This window comes from Vigna unguiculata, chromosome 2 (assembly GCF_004118075.2).
Source record: "Vigna unguiculata cultivar IT97K-499-35 chromosome 2, ASM411807v1, whole genome shotgun sequence".
NCBI classification, from domain to species: domain Eukaryota; kingdom Viridiplantae; phylum Streptophyta; class Magnoliopsida; order Fabales; family Fabaceae; genus Vigna; species Vigna unguiculata.
The window spans coordinates 6283255-6300012 of NC_040280.1; the positions used below are offsets into that span (position 1 = coordinate 6283255).

At 32.8% G+C, this 16758-nt stretch overlaps 1 protein-coding gene across 2 annotated transcripts; it reads left to right on the plus strand.

The window, feature by feature from the left end:
- Positions 1-1378: 1378 nt before the first annotated feature.
- LOC114173832 (alpha,alpha-trehalose-phosphate synthase [UDP-forming] 6-like) lies at positions 1379-5530 on the plus strand. 2 transcript variants are annotated; one of them, XM_028058471.1, is made up of 4 exons: positions 1379-1671; positions 1749-4371; positions 4456-4729; positions 4977-5530. In XM_028058471.1, exons 2-4 carry the CDS (start codon positions 2366-2368, stop codon positions 5280-5282), a joined length of 2586 nt encoding a protein of 861 aa, XP_027914272.1. In that variant the 5' UTR covers positions 1379-1671; positions 1749-2365; the 3' UTR covers positions 5283-5530. The 2 variants fall into 2 exon arrangements, with proteins under 2 accessions (XP_027914272.1, XP_027914271.1); XM_028058470.1 differs by having other exon boundaries at positions 1379-4371.
- Positions 5531-16758: the final 11228 nt, after the last annotated feature.

Sequence of the window (16758 nt, forward strand, 5' to 3'; positions counted from 1 at the left end):
GGTTTCATAATTAAATATTAATATAATAGAGTGACTTACTACTTATAAAGTTTAGCTCCACTTGTTTAATTTTCATTTATTCCACTGTTCGGTTTATAAATAGAAAAAAAATATTTTTCTTAAATTTGGACTAGTTTTATTTATTTATTTGTCTTTAAAATATGATAATTTTAATTAATGTCAAATATGTAGTCTTACCATTATTGATAAAGACAATACTAAAAGAATTAGTAAAATTCAATATATTAGATTATCTTCATGAGATGCATGAATTTATTTACTTCTATGAATGAGTACATACATTGACACCATTATTATTTTATTTCAAATATAAATATATCATTATTTTTAAATACTTTTTTAAAAATTAAGCAAAATTTTAAAAGGAAAATATAATAAAGTGAAATTTTGTTATGACAATATTCATCAATAGAAAATGTTAAACGAATTTCAATTTATGAAATGCATAATTTATTATCATTGTGGTTCTTAAACTTTGTTAACTTCTTATAATTAGTTTTATAATCTTAACAAAATAGAAGATGATACTAAGATAACTGTTAGCTAATTAAGTTATTTTAAGAATTACTATAATATAGTCCCACCAAGTCAAGAAGGAAATAGGATTCTTATTTTAATATTGATATACATATTTTTTTAAAGTAATGTTTCTTGGATAAGCACTGGATCCGGGTCCACCAGTGATGTGGCACGTAATTCAATGTGACATCCAGCTGTCCACAGCACTGGGCCGGGGCTCCGAATTCGAAGCTCCATTTTTCCACTTGAAGGTTATCCTCTCATACCATACTCAGCCAATCACACTTTCTCACATCACCAACATCAATGAGTCTATATGACGTGGCCATTTTTTACTGGGTCCAGAAAAGGCTCACGCTATTTTCGGTGTATCAGAGTGCCACACCCATGTTGGGGACATAAGATTAGGATGACATATATTAGTATCAAAACAGCAAGGAATCTCAATGCAGAGATGAACGGTTAGGAATATGCCACGTGTACAGAAGATATAGAACCCAATGAATACGCGAAACGTGGCGTGACCTACGAGCTTTGCAGCTAATTTCAGACAACCCTCGCAGGTGGGTCCCACACGAAACATAATCCTCGGTGACGGACTTGCCGAAGGACAAAGGATAAGGACGAACTCATGAGACATTTGCATGCTACTTTCCGCACATAGGGCAAACGGTGTACGACGAATTGAGAAACGTTGATTTTGATTACTTGAAAGTCCTGTGTAATGATCGAAGGGTGGGGAAGTTTCCATTTTTGATTGATGGGGTTTTAAGAGAAAAAGAAGTTGTTTTTAGTGGTTGACCCACGAAAACAAGTGAGCTTCCAAAAGTATCACACTGTTGCATGCTGTCTAGGCTCAGTGGAAAGAGATATCATGGGGTTGGGTGGCCATTGTGGATCAGTGAGAAAGCTCTTCCAAAAGATAATTCAAGATTTTTTCTCTTTATTTTCTTTGTAATTTATACTATTATTACTACTACTATCATTTTTTATTTTCTTTTTCTTTTATTCTACAAGGAGAAGGTTTATTTTTCTTGAATGGAGTGGATTGTGGATTATGGATGTGGATTCTAAATTTTTTTACATTCACCGAATGAAAGTGAAATTGGAATTCAGGACTCAGCCAAACTGGTAATTTTCTTGAACTGTTAGTTAATTCCATTTGAGTTCCTTGTTTTTATCTTTCGTTTGCTCATTTGGTCTTTTAGGCCATCTGGTTCTGACTTCCAAGTTCAGTCCATTTATGACATCAATCTCTGGAGGGTTGTTTGGTTGCTGTTTCTTGTTGTAGCTGTTTATGTGATCTGAATCTATTCCATTCCTTTTGTTCTCTCTCTTTCTCTCTCTCCTTCTCTCTCTCTCTCTCACACACACATACACTTGGATTGCTAGTTAACTACATGTTTCATCTGCCCCTTGTTTTGATCCCTTTCTCCAAGCTCGTCTTCAGACAAGTTCTGCACTCTCCTTTGATGCCCTTCATTGTTACTCATCACAGATTCACCACCTCCACCTCTTGCCATTTCATGCTTTGCAATTTCTCTTTCACCCAATTCAGGACCAGTATTAGTTGACCCAGAACTCAAAACGAAATCTTTTTGAGTTGGTGGCTCACCCCCACACTCTTCTGTTCTTCATCCATTTGGTTTATCTGGGTTTGCAAACCCTTTTCGGTTAAACGTTATTTGGGCCTTGTTTGTGGCATGAATATTGGTGGCTATTGAGGATTACCTTGGATGGAACTTGTTGATTATGTGGGTATTTAGTGTATTTGGAGACCCTGTGAGTTAGCTTGTGAGCGATTACAAGGCTATACAATACAAGGATGGTGTCAAAATCCTATTCAAACCTATTGGAGTTGGCCTCGGGAGAGGCTCCTTCATTTGGGTACATGAACAGGAGAATTCCAAGAATTATGACCGTGGCTGGGTTGATATCAGATGTTGATGACGACCCAGTGGATAGTGTTTGCTCTGATCCGTCGTCGTCGGCGACGCACCGTGACCGGATAATCATGGTGGCTAATCAGCTTCCCATAAGGGCTCAGAGGAGGCCAGATGGGAATAGGAGTTGTTGGTGTTTTGAGTGGGATGAGAATGCCCTTCTTCAGCTCAAAGATGGGTTAGGGGATGATGATTTAGAGGTTATTTACGTTGGATGTCTTAAGGAGGAGGTGCATCCAAGTGAACAAGACGAGGTTTCGCAGACACTTCTTGAGACCTTCAAGTGTGTTCCAACTTTTCTTCCGGCTGACCAGTTCTCCAAGTTCTATCATGGCTTCTGCAAGCAGCAATTGTGGCCACTGTTTCATTACATGTTGCCCTTGTCACCAGAACTTGGTGGCAGGTTTAACAGGTCACTGTGGCAGGCTTATGTGTCGGTTAATAAAATTTTTGCAGATAGAATCATGGAAGTTATCAACCCTGAAGATGACTATGTGTGGATACATGATTATCATCTGATGGTGTTGCCAACTTTCTTGAGGAAGAGGTTCAACAGGGTGAAATTGGGGTTCTTCCTTCACAGCCCTTTCCCTTCATCAGAGATATACAAGACATTGCCTGTTAGGGAGGAGATCTTGAGAGCCCTCCTTAATTCGGATTTGATAGGCTTCCACACTTTTGATTATGCTCGCCATTTCCTCTCCTGTTGCAGCCGGATGCTAGGCCTTACCTACGAATCAAAGAGAGGTTATATTGGGATTGAGTACTATGGTAGGACTATTAGTATCAAAATTCTTCCTGTTGGTATTCACATGGGTCAGCTTCAATCTGTTTTGAAGATGCCTCAGACTGAGGACAAAGTTTGTGAGCTGATCAAACAGTTTTCTGATCAGGGAAGGACATTGTTGCTTGGGGTGGATGACATGGATATTTTCAAGGGAATAAGTTTGAAGCTATTGGCCATGGAGCAGCTTCTCATTCAGCACCCTGAGTATCAGGGAAAGGTAGTGCTGGTGCAGATAGCCAATCCTGCTAGGGGACGGGGGAAGGATGTGAAAGAAGTGCAGGCAGAGACAAAGGCCACAGTTAAACGGATTAACGAAACATTTGGGAAACCAGGGTATGATCCTGTGATTCTGATAGAGGAGCCTCTCAAGTTTTATGAGAGAGTTGCTTACTATGTTGTTGCAGAGTGTTGTTTAGTAACTGCAGTAAGGGATGGAATGAATCTCATACCGTATGAATATATCATCAGTCGTCAGGGAAATGAAATGTTGGATAGAGTTTTGGGTCTAGCTTCCTCTCCTAGGAAGAAAAGCATGCTGGTTGTGTCTGAATTCATTGGTTGTTCCCCATCTTTGAGTGGAGCAATCAGAGTGAACCCGTGGAACATTGATGCAGTAGCCGATGCAATGGACACTGCTCTTGAAATGGCTGATTCAGAGAAGGAGCTTAGGCATGAGAAGCATTATAGATATGTTAGTACTCATGATGTTGGGTACTGGGCTAGAAGCTTCTTGCAAGATTTGGAAAGGACTTGTCGTGATCATGTGAGACGAAGGTGGTGGGGGATTGGGTTTGGATTAAGCTTTAGAGTTGTTGCACTTGATCCAAACTTCAAGAAGCTCTCAATGGAGCACATAGTTTCAGCATACAAGAGGACAACAACTAGAGCAATCCTTCTTGACTATGATGGTACACTGATGCCTCAATCATCCACAATTGATAAGAGTCCAAGCAGTAAATCCATTGAAATCCTTAGTAGTTTGTGTAGAGATAAGAACAACATGGTTTTCCTTGTTAGTGCAAGAAGCCGAAAGATGCTTTCAGAATGGTTTTCTTCTTGTGAGAATCTGGGAGTTGCAGCTGAGCACGGTTACTTTCTTAGGTAAGTGTTGCCTCTTGAACATTGGTGCTTTCTTTAGGTATAGTTACAAGTTAACATCGCTTTCTATATTATGTATGGTTTCAGAATGAGGCGAGATGAAGAGTGGGAAACACATGTTGCAGCAACAGACTGTAGTTGGAAACAGATTGCAGAACCTGTGATGAAACTTTATACTGAAACAACTGATGGATCCACCATTGAAGACAAGGAGACTGCACTTGTTTGGTGCTATGAGGATGCAGATCCAGACTTTGGATCATGCCAAGCTAAGGAACTTCTTGATCACCTTGAGAGTGTGCTTGCAAATGAACCAGTAACAGTCAAGAGTGGCCAGAATAATGTAGAGGTTAAACCACAGGTGTGTACAACAATATTCTCTAGGAAAGAGTTGTTTTGGTACATTCAATATATTTCTTGGATATTGATATCAGTGGCAGCTTCATCAAGATACTAGTTAGTGTATTAAATTTCTTTCACCTGTTTTTGTTAAGTAACATAAAAGGAAACATAGTGAATGTAGATCCAGTCTTGGTTCACTTTTTGCTTTGTGGTTCTGTTTTAGAGAAATTCCAAGTGTTTTCTAATAAGTAGATGTGGTGATGCAGGGTGTGAGCAAGGGACTAGTGGCCAAAAGGCTACTCTCTGCCATGCAGGAAAATGGAATGTACCCTGATTTTGTTCTGTGCATAGGAGATGATAGGTCTGATGAAGACATGTTTGAGGTGATCACCAGCTCGATGGGCGGGCCGATCGCCCCACGGGCCGAAGTTTTCGCCTGCACCGTATGCCGAAAACCCAGTAAGGCTAAGTACTATCTGGATGACACAACTGAAATAGTGAGATTGCTCCAAGGCTTAGCCTGTGTTTCAGAGCAAGTAGTTTCATTTTCTTCAGAGCAAATAGTTTGTTAAGGTGGTGATATGGTGATGGTGAGAGGTATTATTATTAATGTTATTACTGTTATTGTGCTTGCTTTACTTTGTCAATGAGAATGTAGGCTCAGTTGTGCTGCTCTTGAATCTTAATATATATTATATAAATATATACACACACAACTAATGTTATTGGTTTCTTTGATATTTCCATGTAAATTATCCTAGTTTTTACTGAGAGAAGTTCTGTATCGGATTCTGCTCCTTGAAATGCTTGATTTCTATCAGGAAAACTTGTACATATAGTTGGTTCTTTTCAAACCATGAACTCTTTGTTGTTAAAGTAACTTACACATTTGTCATAACAGTGAAAATCAACTATTCATTTATTAAAGTATAAATGAAAATGGGTACAGAAGGAAACCTTGAATCAAAAAGAATTATTGTATTGTTTTGGGTGTAGGAATGAAGTTGTAATTTTTTTTCTTTTTACTTTTTATGTTTAATTAAAAGTTACAATTGCAATAACAAGTTGTTTTTATCATTGTTAAATTACATTTCCTTCTTTCTCTTACTTGAAGTTTGAGACTTTTAGAGGATCAACACTTCTCTGATGTGCCTAATTATGGCCAAATTTTCTTGAAGTATTCATAGTGGTTGAATCTAGAGGAGTTACTTGAAGTTTTAGAACATTGTTTGTCTCATTTTTTTGGTGCAAGTGTTTGTCTCATTTGTATGTTGGACCACTTAATAAACAAGGTAAGATATTATTGATTCATGAACTTAAGGGACAAGGATTTTATTATTAATGTTTTTTAAAGTAAGGTATTAGGTATAAATTTGTGAACAGAAAAAAAAATATACATGAAGAATTTCTTTTCTTAAATATATATATATATATATATATATATATATATATATATATATATATATATATATATATTTCACAAAGGCTAACTAGTCTACTTAGAACATTAGTTAAAGAATTTAAAGTAGATTTTAAAAGATGTTATTAATACTCATCCACACATTTGTTTTTCAATGATTTTTAAAGTAAATCTTAATAAAAACACATTTTGTGTTGGATTAAAAGTGATTAGTGTGGGTTGAGAACAAATTAAAATTCTAACTCAACTTGTCACTGACTAAGATATTATTTATTTATATATATATATATATATATATATATATATATATATATATATATATATATTACAATTCAAATGAATTTAGCTCCATGAAAAATTATTTGGATTGGAAAAGTCGATATTTTGTGTTGAGAATATATTTAGTTATAGATCACTTATACAAAGTAAATAACAAAAATAAAAAATACGAACTTGTAAAATTCTGTAAATAATAATTAATAACAGAAAACTTAGATCATTAATTTGATCTGAAATAATTGAATTTATAAATTATAAATTCAACATTGAATTTAATCATCCTTGAGTTTAATTAGTTCGATTCGAATTCAACTGGAATAGTTTAACATCATAACTAATTTAATAAGTTGAATTGAAATTTTTAAATATATGAAATTAATCCAAACATATAAACACTTAATATTCTAAGTACAATGGTTTGAAAGATAATTATGCCTAATTTAACTTCTATTAATTAATTGAAATTAATGCGACCTTGCTATTATTAACGAAAGTTAGGATACTGTTGTTGGCAAAGCTCAAAAGTCTTGTGCATCAATCTAACCCTACATTTATTTAGTTGGTCCCCCAAAGATACAATTAATATAAACTTTTTATTGGGAGTTGAATAATTTTATTATTAAAACAGAAAGACTTGTGATTTTTAAAATTTAAGGTCAATTTTATTAGTTTTCTATCGCTTCATGTTTTTTAGAAAATTAAAATTAATTATATATCTTTTACCCAGTAAGAATTAATTTCTTAATCGTTATGAATAATAATTTTAATTGTTCAAAACATAAATTTTTTCAATAAAAATTCGATAAAAAATTTTACACACTTTAAACTCGATTAATTTTTTTTATTTTTGTTATACAAATTATAAATGGTATTTTTTTAAATGATCCATAATATTCTTCTTCATAATTATTTCTATAATAACACAAAGAGGAAAGTTATATATGGCAAACAATTAGAAAAAGGAAAAAAAAAAAAAAGAGAAGAAGAATACTTGATATTAATCTGAGATAAAGTTGATTTACGAAAAAAAGAGAGTAGGAGATAAAGTAGATTCATGGAAGAAATGGATGAAAGGGAATACTTATCGTGCATTTTACCTTTTTCTAACAAAAAATAATACTAATATTTATTGATAAAAAAGAAAAATAATTAATTTAACATGATTTTATTATCATCAACTAATCAAATATTTTTAAAATATGGACGACTTAAGTTATTATAAATAAAAATAAAAATTTATTATTATATGAAACCCATTTTCGTAAAAATAACATTTCAAACTCGCATAACATGAGAAATTATTAAACATTGGATTTAACTTGTTTTGTAAACCAATTTCCTTGTTTGGAATGTATGATAAAAATAAAAAGAAGTAAACAAAAAAATAGAATTGTTTATTTGAAAAGCCTTAAATATGAAATATTTCTTTATTTGTTGTTAAAGTGAAATAATTTGAATGAACATTTTATTGTACAATGCTAAGATATATAAATCGTGGGGATTTTATTAGAAATACGAGTATCAATATGTCTTTGTCTCGTTAACAATTAAAATTAAGCTTAAACACATTAATTAGTGATATTTTCTATTAAAATTTTCTTGAAAAGCATATTTTATTTTAAAATAAATTCATGTTAAATTTTATTATACACTTTGACATCTTAGTTAAGTTTACATCTCAAAGCACATTAATCATTTGCCTTCACAATGTAACAAATTATTAATAATAAATAAAAGAAGTACACAAAAAAGTTTAAATAGTCATTTGGTCTTAGTTTTAGTTAACTTTTTTCAATTTGTTCATAGTTTAAGAAGGTGTAGGAAATTTCCAAGATAAAGTGGGTGAAGGTTTAAGAAGGTTCGAACCTGAAATTGTAGTTGAGGATGTGGGTGAAGGTGTAGAAAATTTACAAGCTCAAGTTGGAGTTGAGGATGTGGGTGAAGGTGTTGGAAATTTAGAACTTGAAGTAGGAGTTAAGGACGTGGGTGAAGTGTAGAAAATTCACAAGCTCAAGTTGAAGTTGAAGATGTGGGTGAAGATGTAGGAAATTCACAAGCTCAACAACATAAGTGAAGCTTTCAATAGTGTTATTGTTGATGCAAAGGAGTAAGTCGATTATCACCATGTTGGAGGAGTCCGACTATATATTATGAAGAGGTGGTCTAAAAACAGACCCAAGGTCAAGAAGTACGAAGGTGAAATCTGCTCTAAGATTCGTACCAGAATATCGAAAGAATAAGAAAAACTAAGTATTGGCTACCAAGGTACATTCATATGGTCCTATTATTACTTAAGTTTTTTCAATTTGGTCCTACTTTAGGTGATTAATTTTTTAATTTGGTCATACTCTTAATTTTTTTTTCAATTTGGTCCTACTTCTGGTGTAGTTGGTCAGGTGATAAATTGTTTGAAGTTAGGCATGTGTCACATGTTGGAGACATGTACATCATCAATACAGAAAGCCATGAATGCAGCTGCAGGAAATGGCTTATCAGTGGGATCCCATACTGCCATGCAATTGCTGCCATGAACTTCCTCAATCTAAAGGCAGAAGATTACATTCCCATTGGTTCAGACATATAACATATGAAGAGATTTACAACTCCATAATACTGCCTGTCAATGGTCATCTTTTATGGGAAACAACTGCCTTCCTTGATGTCCTACCTCCACGTAAAAGAAGGTTGTTAGGGAGACCAAAGAAGAAGAGAAAGTTGGAAGCTTGGGAACTGAAGAAAGATAACACCCAAATGAGGCCAGGTGGCCATTAAAAAAGATGTTTAGTAAGTCGAGCACTTAGGCATAAGAGAAATACTTGTCTAGCACTTCCTCAGCAAGGCTGTGAAGAATGCCTCACTGAACCTTCAACACACCCAGATCCAGCACCACAACCAACTCAACAAACACCAAGTGGAGCTGCAGCACCCAGTCCACCAACAACACCAATTGCACCACTAGCACCCATTCAACCAGCAGCATCCACTCCACAAGTAGTACCAATTGCACCACTATCACCCAATCAACCAGCAACATCAGCATCACCCACTCCACTAATAACAAAACTTATGCCACCACCAACAAGTGCAGCACCACCAAGAGCTGCAGTACCACAACCATCGTATGACATCAGAAAGGTGAGGCCAAAAATGTAAATACGAGGGCCACCACGTCCATGATTGTGGATGTTGTTTTAGGAGATCAAACTTTTGAATGTATTTTGTGGAAAAAAACATTTTGTTTTTTAATTAATTATTTTGGGGGGAAATAATGTGATGTTTTGGGAGATCAACTCTGGATTGTATTTTGGTTTATCAAATTTCTATTTCTGGATTATGTAATGTGTACTATTTTGGTGGAAGGCTTAAAAGCCTTAATTTGGAATGTAGCAACTCTGCAATTTATCACATTTGTATTTATGAATTAAGTATTTCGTGATCTACTTATTTGTCCAATTCTGGCTTTTTCATTTCATTTTGATTTGGTAAATAATTACTCTTAGTTTGGAACATAATTTAAAACTTTACAGAACATGTAATTATACCAAAAGGAATCTCATTCATTCATGAATAAAATTACAAGTACAAAAATCATAATCATTCAACCTAGCTAATGGGAATTACAACCCCTCAAAACTACTATGTTCATTACAACCAGAAAACATATCACAGCTAATGACAATTGCATTTGTTTCTTCCAAATCCTCACTAAATTTTCCAGAACAGCGATCTTCCTCCTTTGCCTAATGATAATGGCATCTCTTCATCAACACCATCTTCGTAGCACCATTTGAAAAAATTACACCCCAACACATCTTCACTTCGTCTTTGTTTAACAGAAAAACAACAGAAAACATATTCAAGTACCATAAACCCCGTTCTTAAACCTCAAATTGAAACATTGAAACAAACCTTAGTTCGCACAACCCCAAAATTTTTTACCTAAGCTTTTTGTAGTTCTAGTTGTGCACACCACTACAATGTCTCCGCAATCGCAAATGGGGGGTACACAATCAAAAAGCATCCATTACTAATTGTCATGTATATTTGATGTATTGTTTAGGGTTTCATGTGTTTCTGTGCATTTATTGTTTGAACTTGCAATTTACGCCTCAACCATGACTTTTAATATTTTTAACAACTTATACTTGATCTAATATTATCTTCTATTTACATCTATTAAATGTTAAATCCTACACTTACATTTTATAATAAAGAACATTTTTTTTCCTTAACACAAGAAATTCATCAAAACCTCCCTTAATAACTTCAATAATTTCAAGTTAATGTTAGCCATGATTAAGAGGGCAACCTATATAAGTTAAGATATTATGTATAATGTTCATATTTTGTTATTGTACCTGCTAAATCTGAAATAGACTTAGTGTAGAAACACTTAATTTTTCTATCTCCCTTTAATGTGTATAAAGGTTTATTTATAAAGATAAAGGTAGTTGTTTTCCACTCTAATGCTTAAGGATAGTGGGGGTAGTGATACTATTATTAGGGTTTCTTATTCTAAGTAGGCACAAAGGCCAATACCAAACCCAATTTTTGTTAACTTATTGTACTTGTCTAAATATCGAGATTCAATATCACGAACGGATCAATTATCAATTTTCTTTGGTTGAGGTTTTATGTATGATTAAGACTTTTAGTGAAAGGTTTCATTATTAAATATTTATTGAAAGCTTGTTGGCTTTATAATACTAAAAATGATTAGTTATTTTATAATTTTGTTCTATTTTTGTTTTTTTTTTTGTTAACGAATTTGTTTGTTAAAACTTAAAAGCAACATATGTATGGGGTTCTTGAGGTGAGGTATACTCTACAAAGTCTTCTAAAAAGCGTCAAAGAGTCCATGTCCTTAAACTTGAAGGTTACTCGTCCTTAAACTTGGTCCATTGACGTAGTTCGAGTACATGTCATCCTAGAGGGTCGACATGTACTCAATCAGGTCGTATACCTTTTGGGGTACTCCGGCCATGTACCGCACATATGGTATGCTTTATAATTACACTTTACCTATACAATGCATGAGATTTTTGGAAAAATTGTAAATAAATTTTATTTAATATAAGTAATGAAATGTTTGTAAAACAAATAACCATTTTGACTTTTTTCTTATTCGTATATCAAAAAGACTTTATCAAGTGATAATTAGTTATAAAAAATAATATGCATTTCACTATTTAAAAGTTGAAATAAAGAAAATATTAAAACATAAGAGCTTATCATTTCATGTTGTTCACAACAATGAATTCATGATAATATTAAATGATAATTAGTTCAAAAAATGGATTCAGCACTACACCATTTTTCACTTTAGGTAATAGAGAACTTGCCAACACATATAAAAGATGTTGCCTAAACATATAAAAGACAACGTTTTACCATTGTAGTTTAAAAATGGCCAAAGACTACACTTTTTTATAAGTGCGGCTTAAAGATTATAAAAAATCAAATATGATAAAGTGTTGTTTATTTGTACCAAACTTTTTTAAGTGTTGCCCTTATAATATGTGGTCAAAACAAAGCAAATGTTGCCTTCTATTTTCTCGTAACACAACATTACACAAAAGAAAATTGTTAAACTTTTTACACATCGAGTAAAAGCATATTCCTTCCTACTGGCCAAATCATGTTTTCACTTTTCCCCCTCAACACTTTTCAATTAAATATTTTTATAATTAAATAATTAAAAAACTATAATTTTAGTAAATTTTATTTCCTTTAATTTTTTTAGTATTTTCCCTACCTATGTTATTTCTAAACCCTTAGATTAACTCTCGTAGGAACTCTCACTACCTTGTACCATACAACCACACATGCTCTTGTTGCATCTGCTGGTTTATTGAAGCTTAGACCATTGCAGAAGCGAGAATTTAATTTGGTATGCTTTAGTAAAAAAATTTAGGTTTCTTTTCCATTTCATTTTGATTTCTTCTATTCAATTTTTTTTTGCTTTAGGGATTGTATTGTTCACTAGTTTCTTTTTTGATACGGCTAATTTTTCTTTCTCTAGGGTGAGGGAGTTCCTTTCAAATTTCGCAAATGCCAATGAGCGAACAAGGACGTGAGGAACTTTGTAGGCAAGACTGCATATGATGTGGTGGTGGATAATAGACAAGACTCGCCTAAAATTCTCAATCCTCGTACATTTTATATTGCACCCATTCTCAACAATCCACTCCTATCTCCAAACATATATCACTTCCAATGAAAATACATTAAAAAAATAACACATAAAAATATATAGCAGCAGAACATAAATAAAGTATTTTCTTCCATCATCTCAAAAACTCATATCAATTAAGCTATCATGTGCTTAAATTTCAATTGCATAATTTTTATTCATTGTTCCTACAGTTTCAACAAACTCAACTTGAAGCATGAAAAATACAACATATTTATTCACAGAAAACTTCATCATAGCTGTATAAAATTCACATAATTTCAACACAATCACCCAATCACTAACATATCCACTCCTGTTATTCCACCCACCCACACATACACCAAACACTCAAAAGACACAAAAGCCCCAAATTTTATTTTCGACAACCAAAACTCAATAGTTTTTAAAACTTATCAAATTCATTCAATCTCAAATATCAAGAAAAGAATTTTAAATTATTAAGTCCCTTTATCTTAAAGAAAAAGCCTACCCATGTTCTCTTTGGACACCACCACACTACTTAAGCCTGACCTATACACACAACAAAATCCCTAACGATGATTGGCTTGTGATTCCACGACCAGCATGGAGTAAGGGTGCATCTAGAACACAAAGGAACAATATGCAACTCAAGAGTTTTCATGCCTTGGAAGATTATAGTGGTTTCCTAAAAGAACATATTTCACTCACCTGAGGAAAATTGATAGAAACATTTTTTATAGCATGTTGCAGCGATTCCTTCCTTTGCTTCAATTCTTAAAACCGACGGACGGTGTTAGATTCTGAAATGAGTAGAGTAGAGGGAAGAAGAAACTTTGAAGAGGATGAGAAGGAAAGTCACACACACACAGAGGAGAGGGAAGGAGAAACTTTGAATAGGATGAGCAGGAAAGTCACACACACACGCACACACACACATTTTTATATTTTATTTATTTATTTACTTCTTTTTCTACTTTTTATTATGGTCACTTTTTCATTCATTCACATGGCTTAAAAGCAAGGGGCCTAAAGTGTCATTTAATTTATCCATTAACTAATATATTTAAAGATTTTTAATTGAATTTTTATTGAAAAAATTGTTGTTAATGAGACTGACGTGAGTATTAATTATGTGTTTCCATTTTGAACTTGGATTAACTTGTTCTTCCACTCTCTAATCCTCTTCAACTTGCTAGTTAACTTGTTCTTTCCCTCACCAATGGTAAGTTGACCGAGGAAATTGAAGAGAAATTGTACAACTTGATCCACAAGTTTGAAATAGAAAGACAGAAGTAACAATCATGTGATCTTATTGGTGGGCAAAGTAATTATAAATTATGAAAGGATCAAATTACAAATTAAGAATGAAAGAAATAGCATGAAAAAAAAAAGGTTTAATTAGTCGGAAGATACCCACTTTCATTTAGATGTGTCAGTTTGGTACCCATTTTCAAAAAGGTGTCAATTGAGTCCCAACTTTTGAAAAGATGCCTCAATTAGGTCCTTTTCAGCAAAAAATTATTAACATGGTTAACGATATTGATATTTAAAATGACTTACAAAATTAAGTATTGATATTTATATTAAAATTTAGTGGTAAAAAGTCATGAATTAAGTTAACAACTTTAGTAAGTTTTGTCTGAAAGGGACCTTATTAAGACACTTTTTTAAAAGTTGGAACTAGATTGACACATTTTTAAAAGCGGTACCAAACTGACACATCTGAACGAAAATGGGTACCATCTGACTAATTAAACCAAAAAAAAGAAAGACTAAATACTTTAAATATAAGTTAATCATTAATAACTTGTTAAATGACCATGTAATTAAAAATTATGAAAGGGTAAAAATAAGAATGAAAGAAATAATATAGAAAAAAGAATTAACGCTTTAAATATAAGTTATTCTTTAATAATAAGCATATTAAAAATCATTGGATAAAAACTTTAATTATGACTAAAATATATTTAAGGACATAAACTAAAAGTGTAAAAACTCATTCTTTTAAAGTTAAAATACCTTTTTGGTCCCAATTTTCGTCAAGTTTTTTCAAATAAGTCCTAATTTTGGTTGTGTTCAAATAGGTCCTAATTTTCGTCAACTTTGTTCAATTGGGTCCTTTTTTGCTAACACTGTTTAAATCATTAACGACCATGAACAATGATTGCCACATGTCACTTCGCAGCTTTTTTGTTTTTTTTTTAATTTTTTTAAGTTTTTTTTTAATTTTTTTTAAATGTACATGGGTCAACCCAGTAGCGTGCCACGTATCACTTCGTGATTTTTTTTTATTTTTTATTTTTTATTTATTTTTTAAATGTCCATGTGCCAACCCAGTAGCGTATCACGTGTCAAAGTCAATGTTTTATATTCAATTTGGTCCCTATATTTGTTATTTTTGTTCAATTTAGTCCCAATTTTTGTTAATATTAACCAATTTGGTCCCTATCAAAGATGTGATCAAATTTAATTTTTATATCAAAGTTATAATGATGTGAATTTTAATGTATTATATAAAAATATTTAATAAAAAATGTGAATTTTAATATAAAAATTAAATTTGGTTTCAATATGGAGAGAGACCAAATTTGTTAATGTTAACAAAAATTGGGACTAAATTAAACAAAAATAACAAATATAGGACCAAATTGAATATAGAATATTGACTTTGACACGTGACACGCTACTAGGTTGACGCGTGGACATTTGAAAAAATAAAAAAAAAATTCAAAATTCAAAAAAAAACACAAAGTGACACATGGCATACTACTGGGTTGACACGTGTACGTTTAAAAAAAATTAAAAAAATTAAAAAAAAATTAAAAAAATTAAAAAAAAAACACGAAATGACACGTGACAGTCACTGTTCATGACCGTTAATGATTTAAATGGTGTTAGCAAAAAAGAACTCAATTGAACAAAATTGACGAAAATTGGGACCTACTTGAACACAAAACCAAAATTAAGACTTATTTGAAAAAATTTGACGAAAATTGGGACCAAAAAGATATTTTAACCTTCTTTTAAAAATACAATATCAATTGTTTTAGTTTCAAAAAACACAAGCCTCTCTCTTTTCTCTTCACTCCAATTCCTTTTTCCATTTCAACTCAACCTCATTCTTCATCTTTCTCATATGAATCTTCATCCTTTCTTGAATCAGAGGCAATTTTTGGGTTCGTGGCAGAGTCTTCTACGAATCCACCCGAACAATTGCTTCCTCCACGTAAGGTAAAAATCTAACCTTCTTCTTCTAGTTTGGGGTTTTTGTTTCTGCTTGAATTCTGACCAAAGTCTCATTCTTTTATGTGATTCTTTCGTTTAGGCTTCTCGAGGTTGATTTGGGGTTTGGTAATTAAAATCATCTTTGGGGTTTCATTGTTTGAATATTGGTCTACATTTGAGGTAAGGGAAGATATTTCTTTTGATGGATGTAAAATTTTTCTTGCATGTTATAATTTCATAGATTGAATTGCTTAAATTGTTGTGTTTAATATGTTGAATTGATGAGTACACGTAAATTATGGTGGTTTGTGTTTTCTGGTTTTGCATGCTGAGAACAGGTGAAATGTGTTATTTTAGCTTAAGCGAGAATCTTTAGCTTAAACGAGAGCCCTTGTCGCTCAAGCAAGAGCCCCTGCCGCTCAAGCGAGATAAATCTAGCTCAAGCGAGATAAATCTAGCTCAAGCAAAAATAGCCAAAATTTCACTTTGCTCTTTGTTCGAATTTTAGCTTAAGCGAGAGTCTCTATTGCTTAAGCGAGAGCCCTTGCGCTAAAGCGAGAGACCATGTCGCTTAAGCGAGAGCTCCTATCGTTGCAATGAGAATTTCTAGCTTAAGCGAGAATGCTGCAAAATTTTAATTCCTTTTTTTTAACCTTTGATTAACTGGGTTAATTTTAAAAATATGATGAGTGAAGCTATGCATGAATGATGTGGTATTTTTGAGACTTGACTTGGTATGTTGTTGGAAAATATGTGATTGTTTGATATTGGGAATTTGAGATGGAATTATTGATATGTGAATATGAAAATATGATTAAGGATGTATTTGATTGTGAAAGTATTGTTGTGAAACTATGATGATAATGGGTTTGTGAATACACACACACACACACACACACACACACACACACACACACACACACACACACACACACACACACATATATATATATATATATATATATAT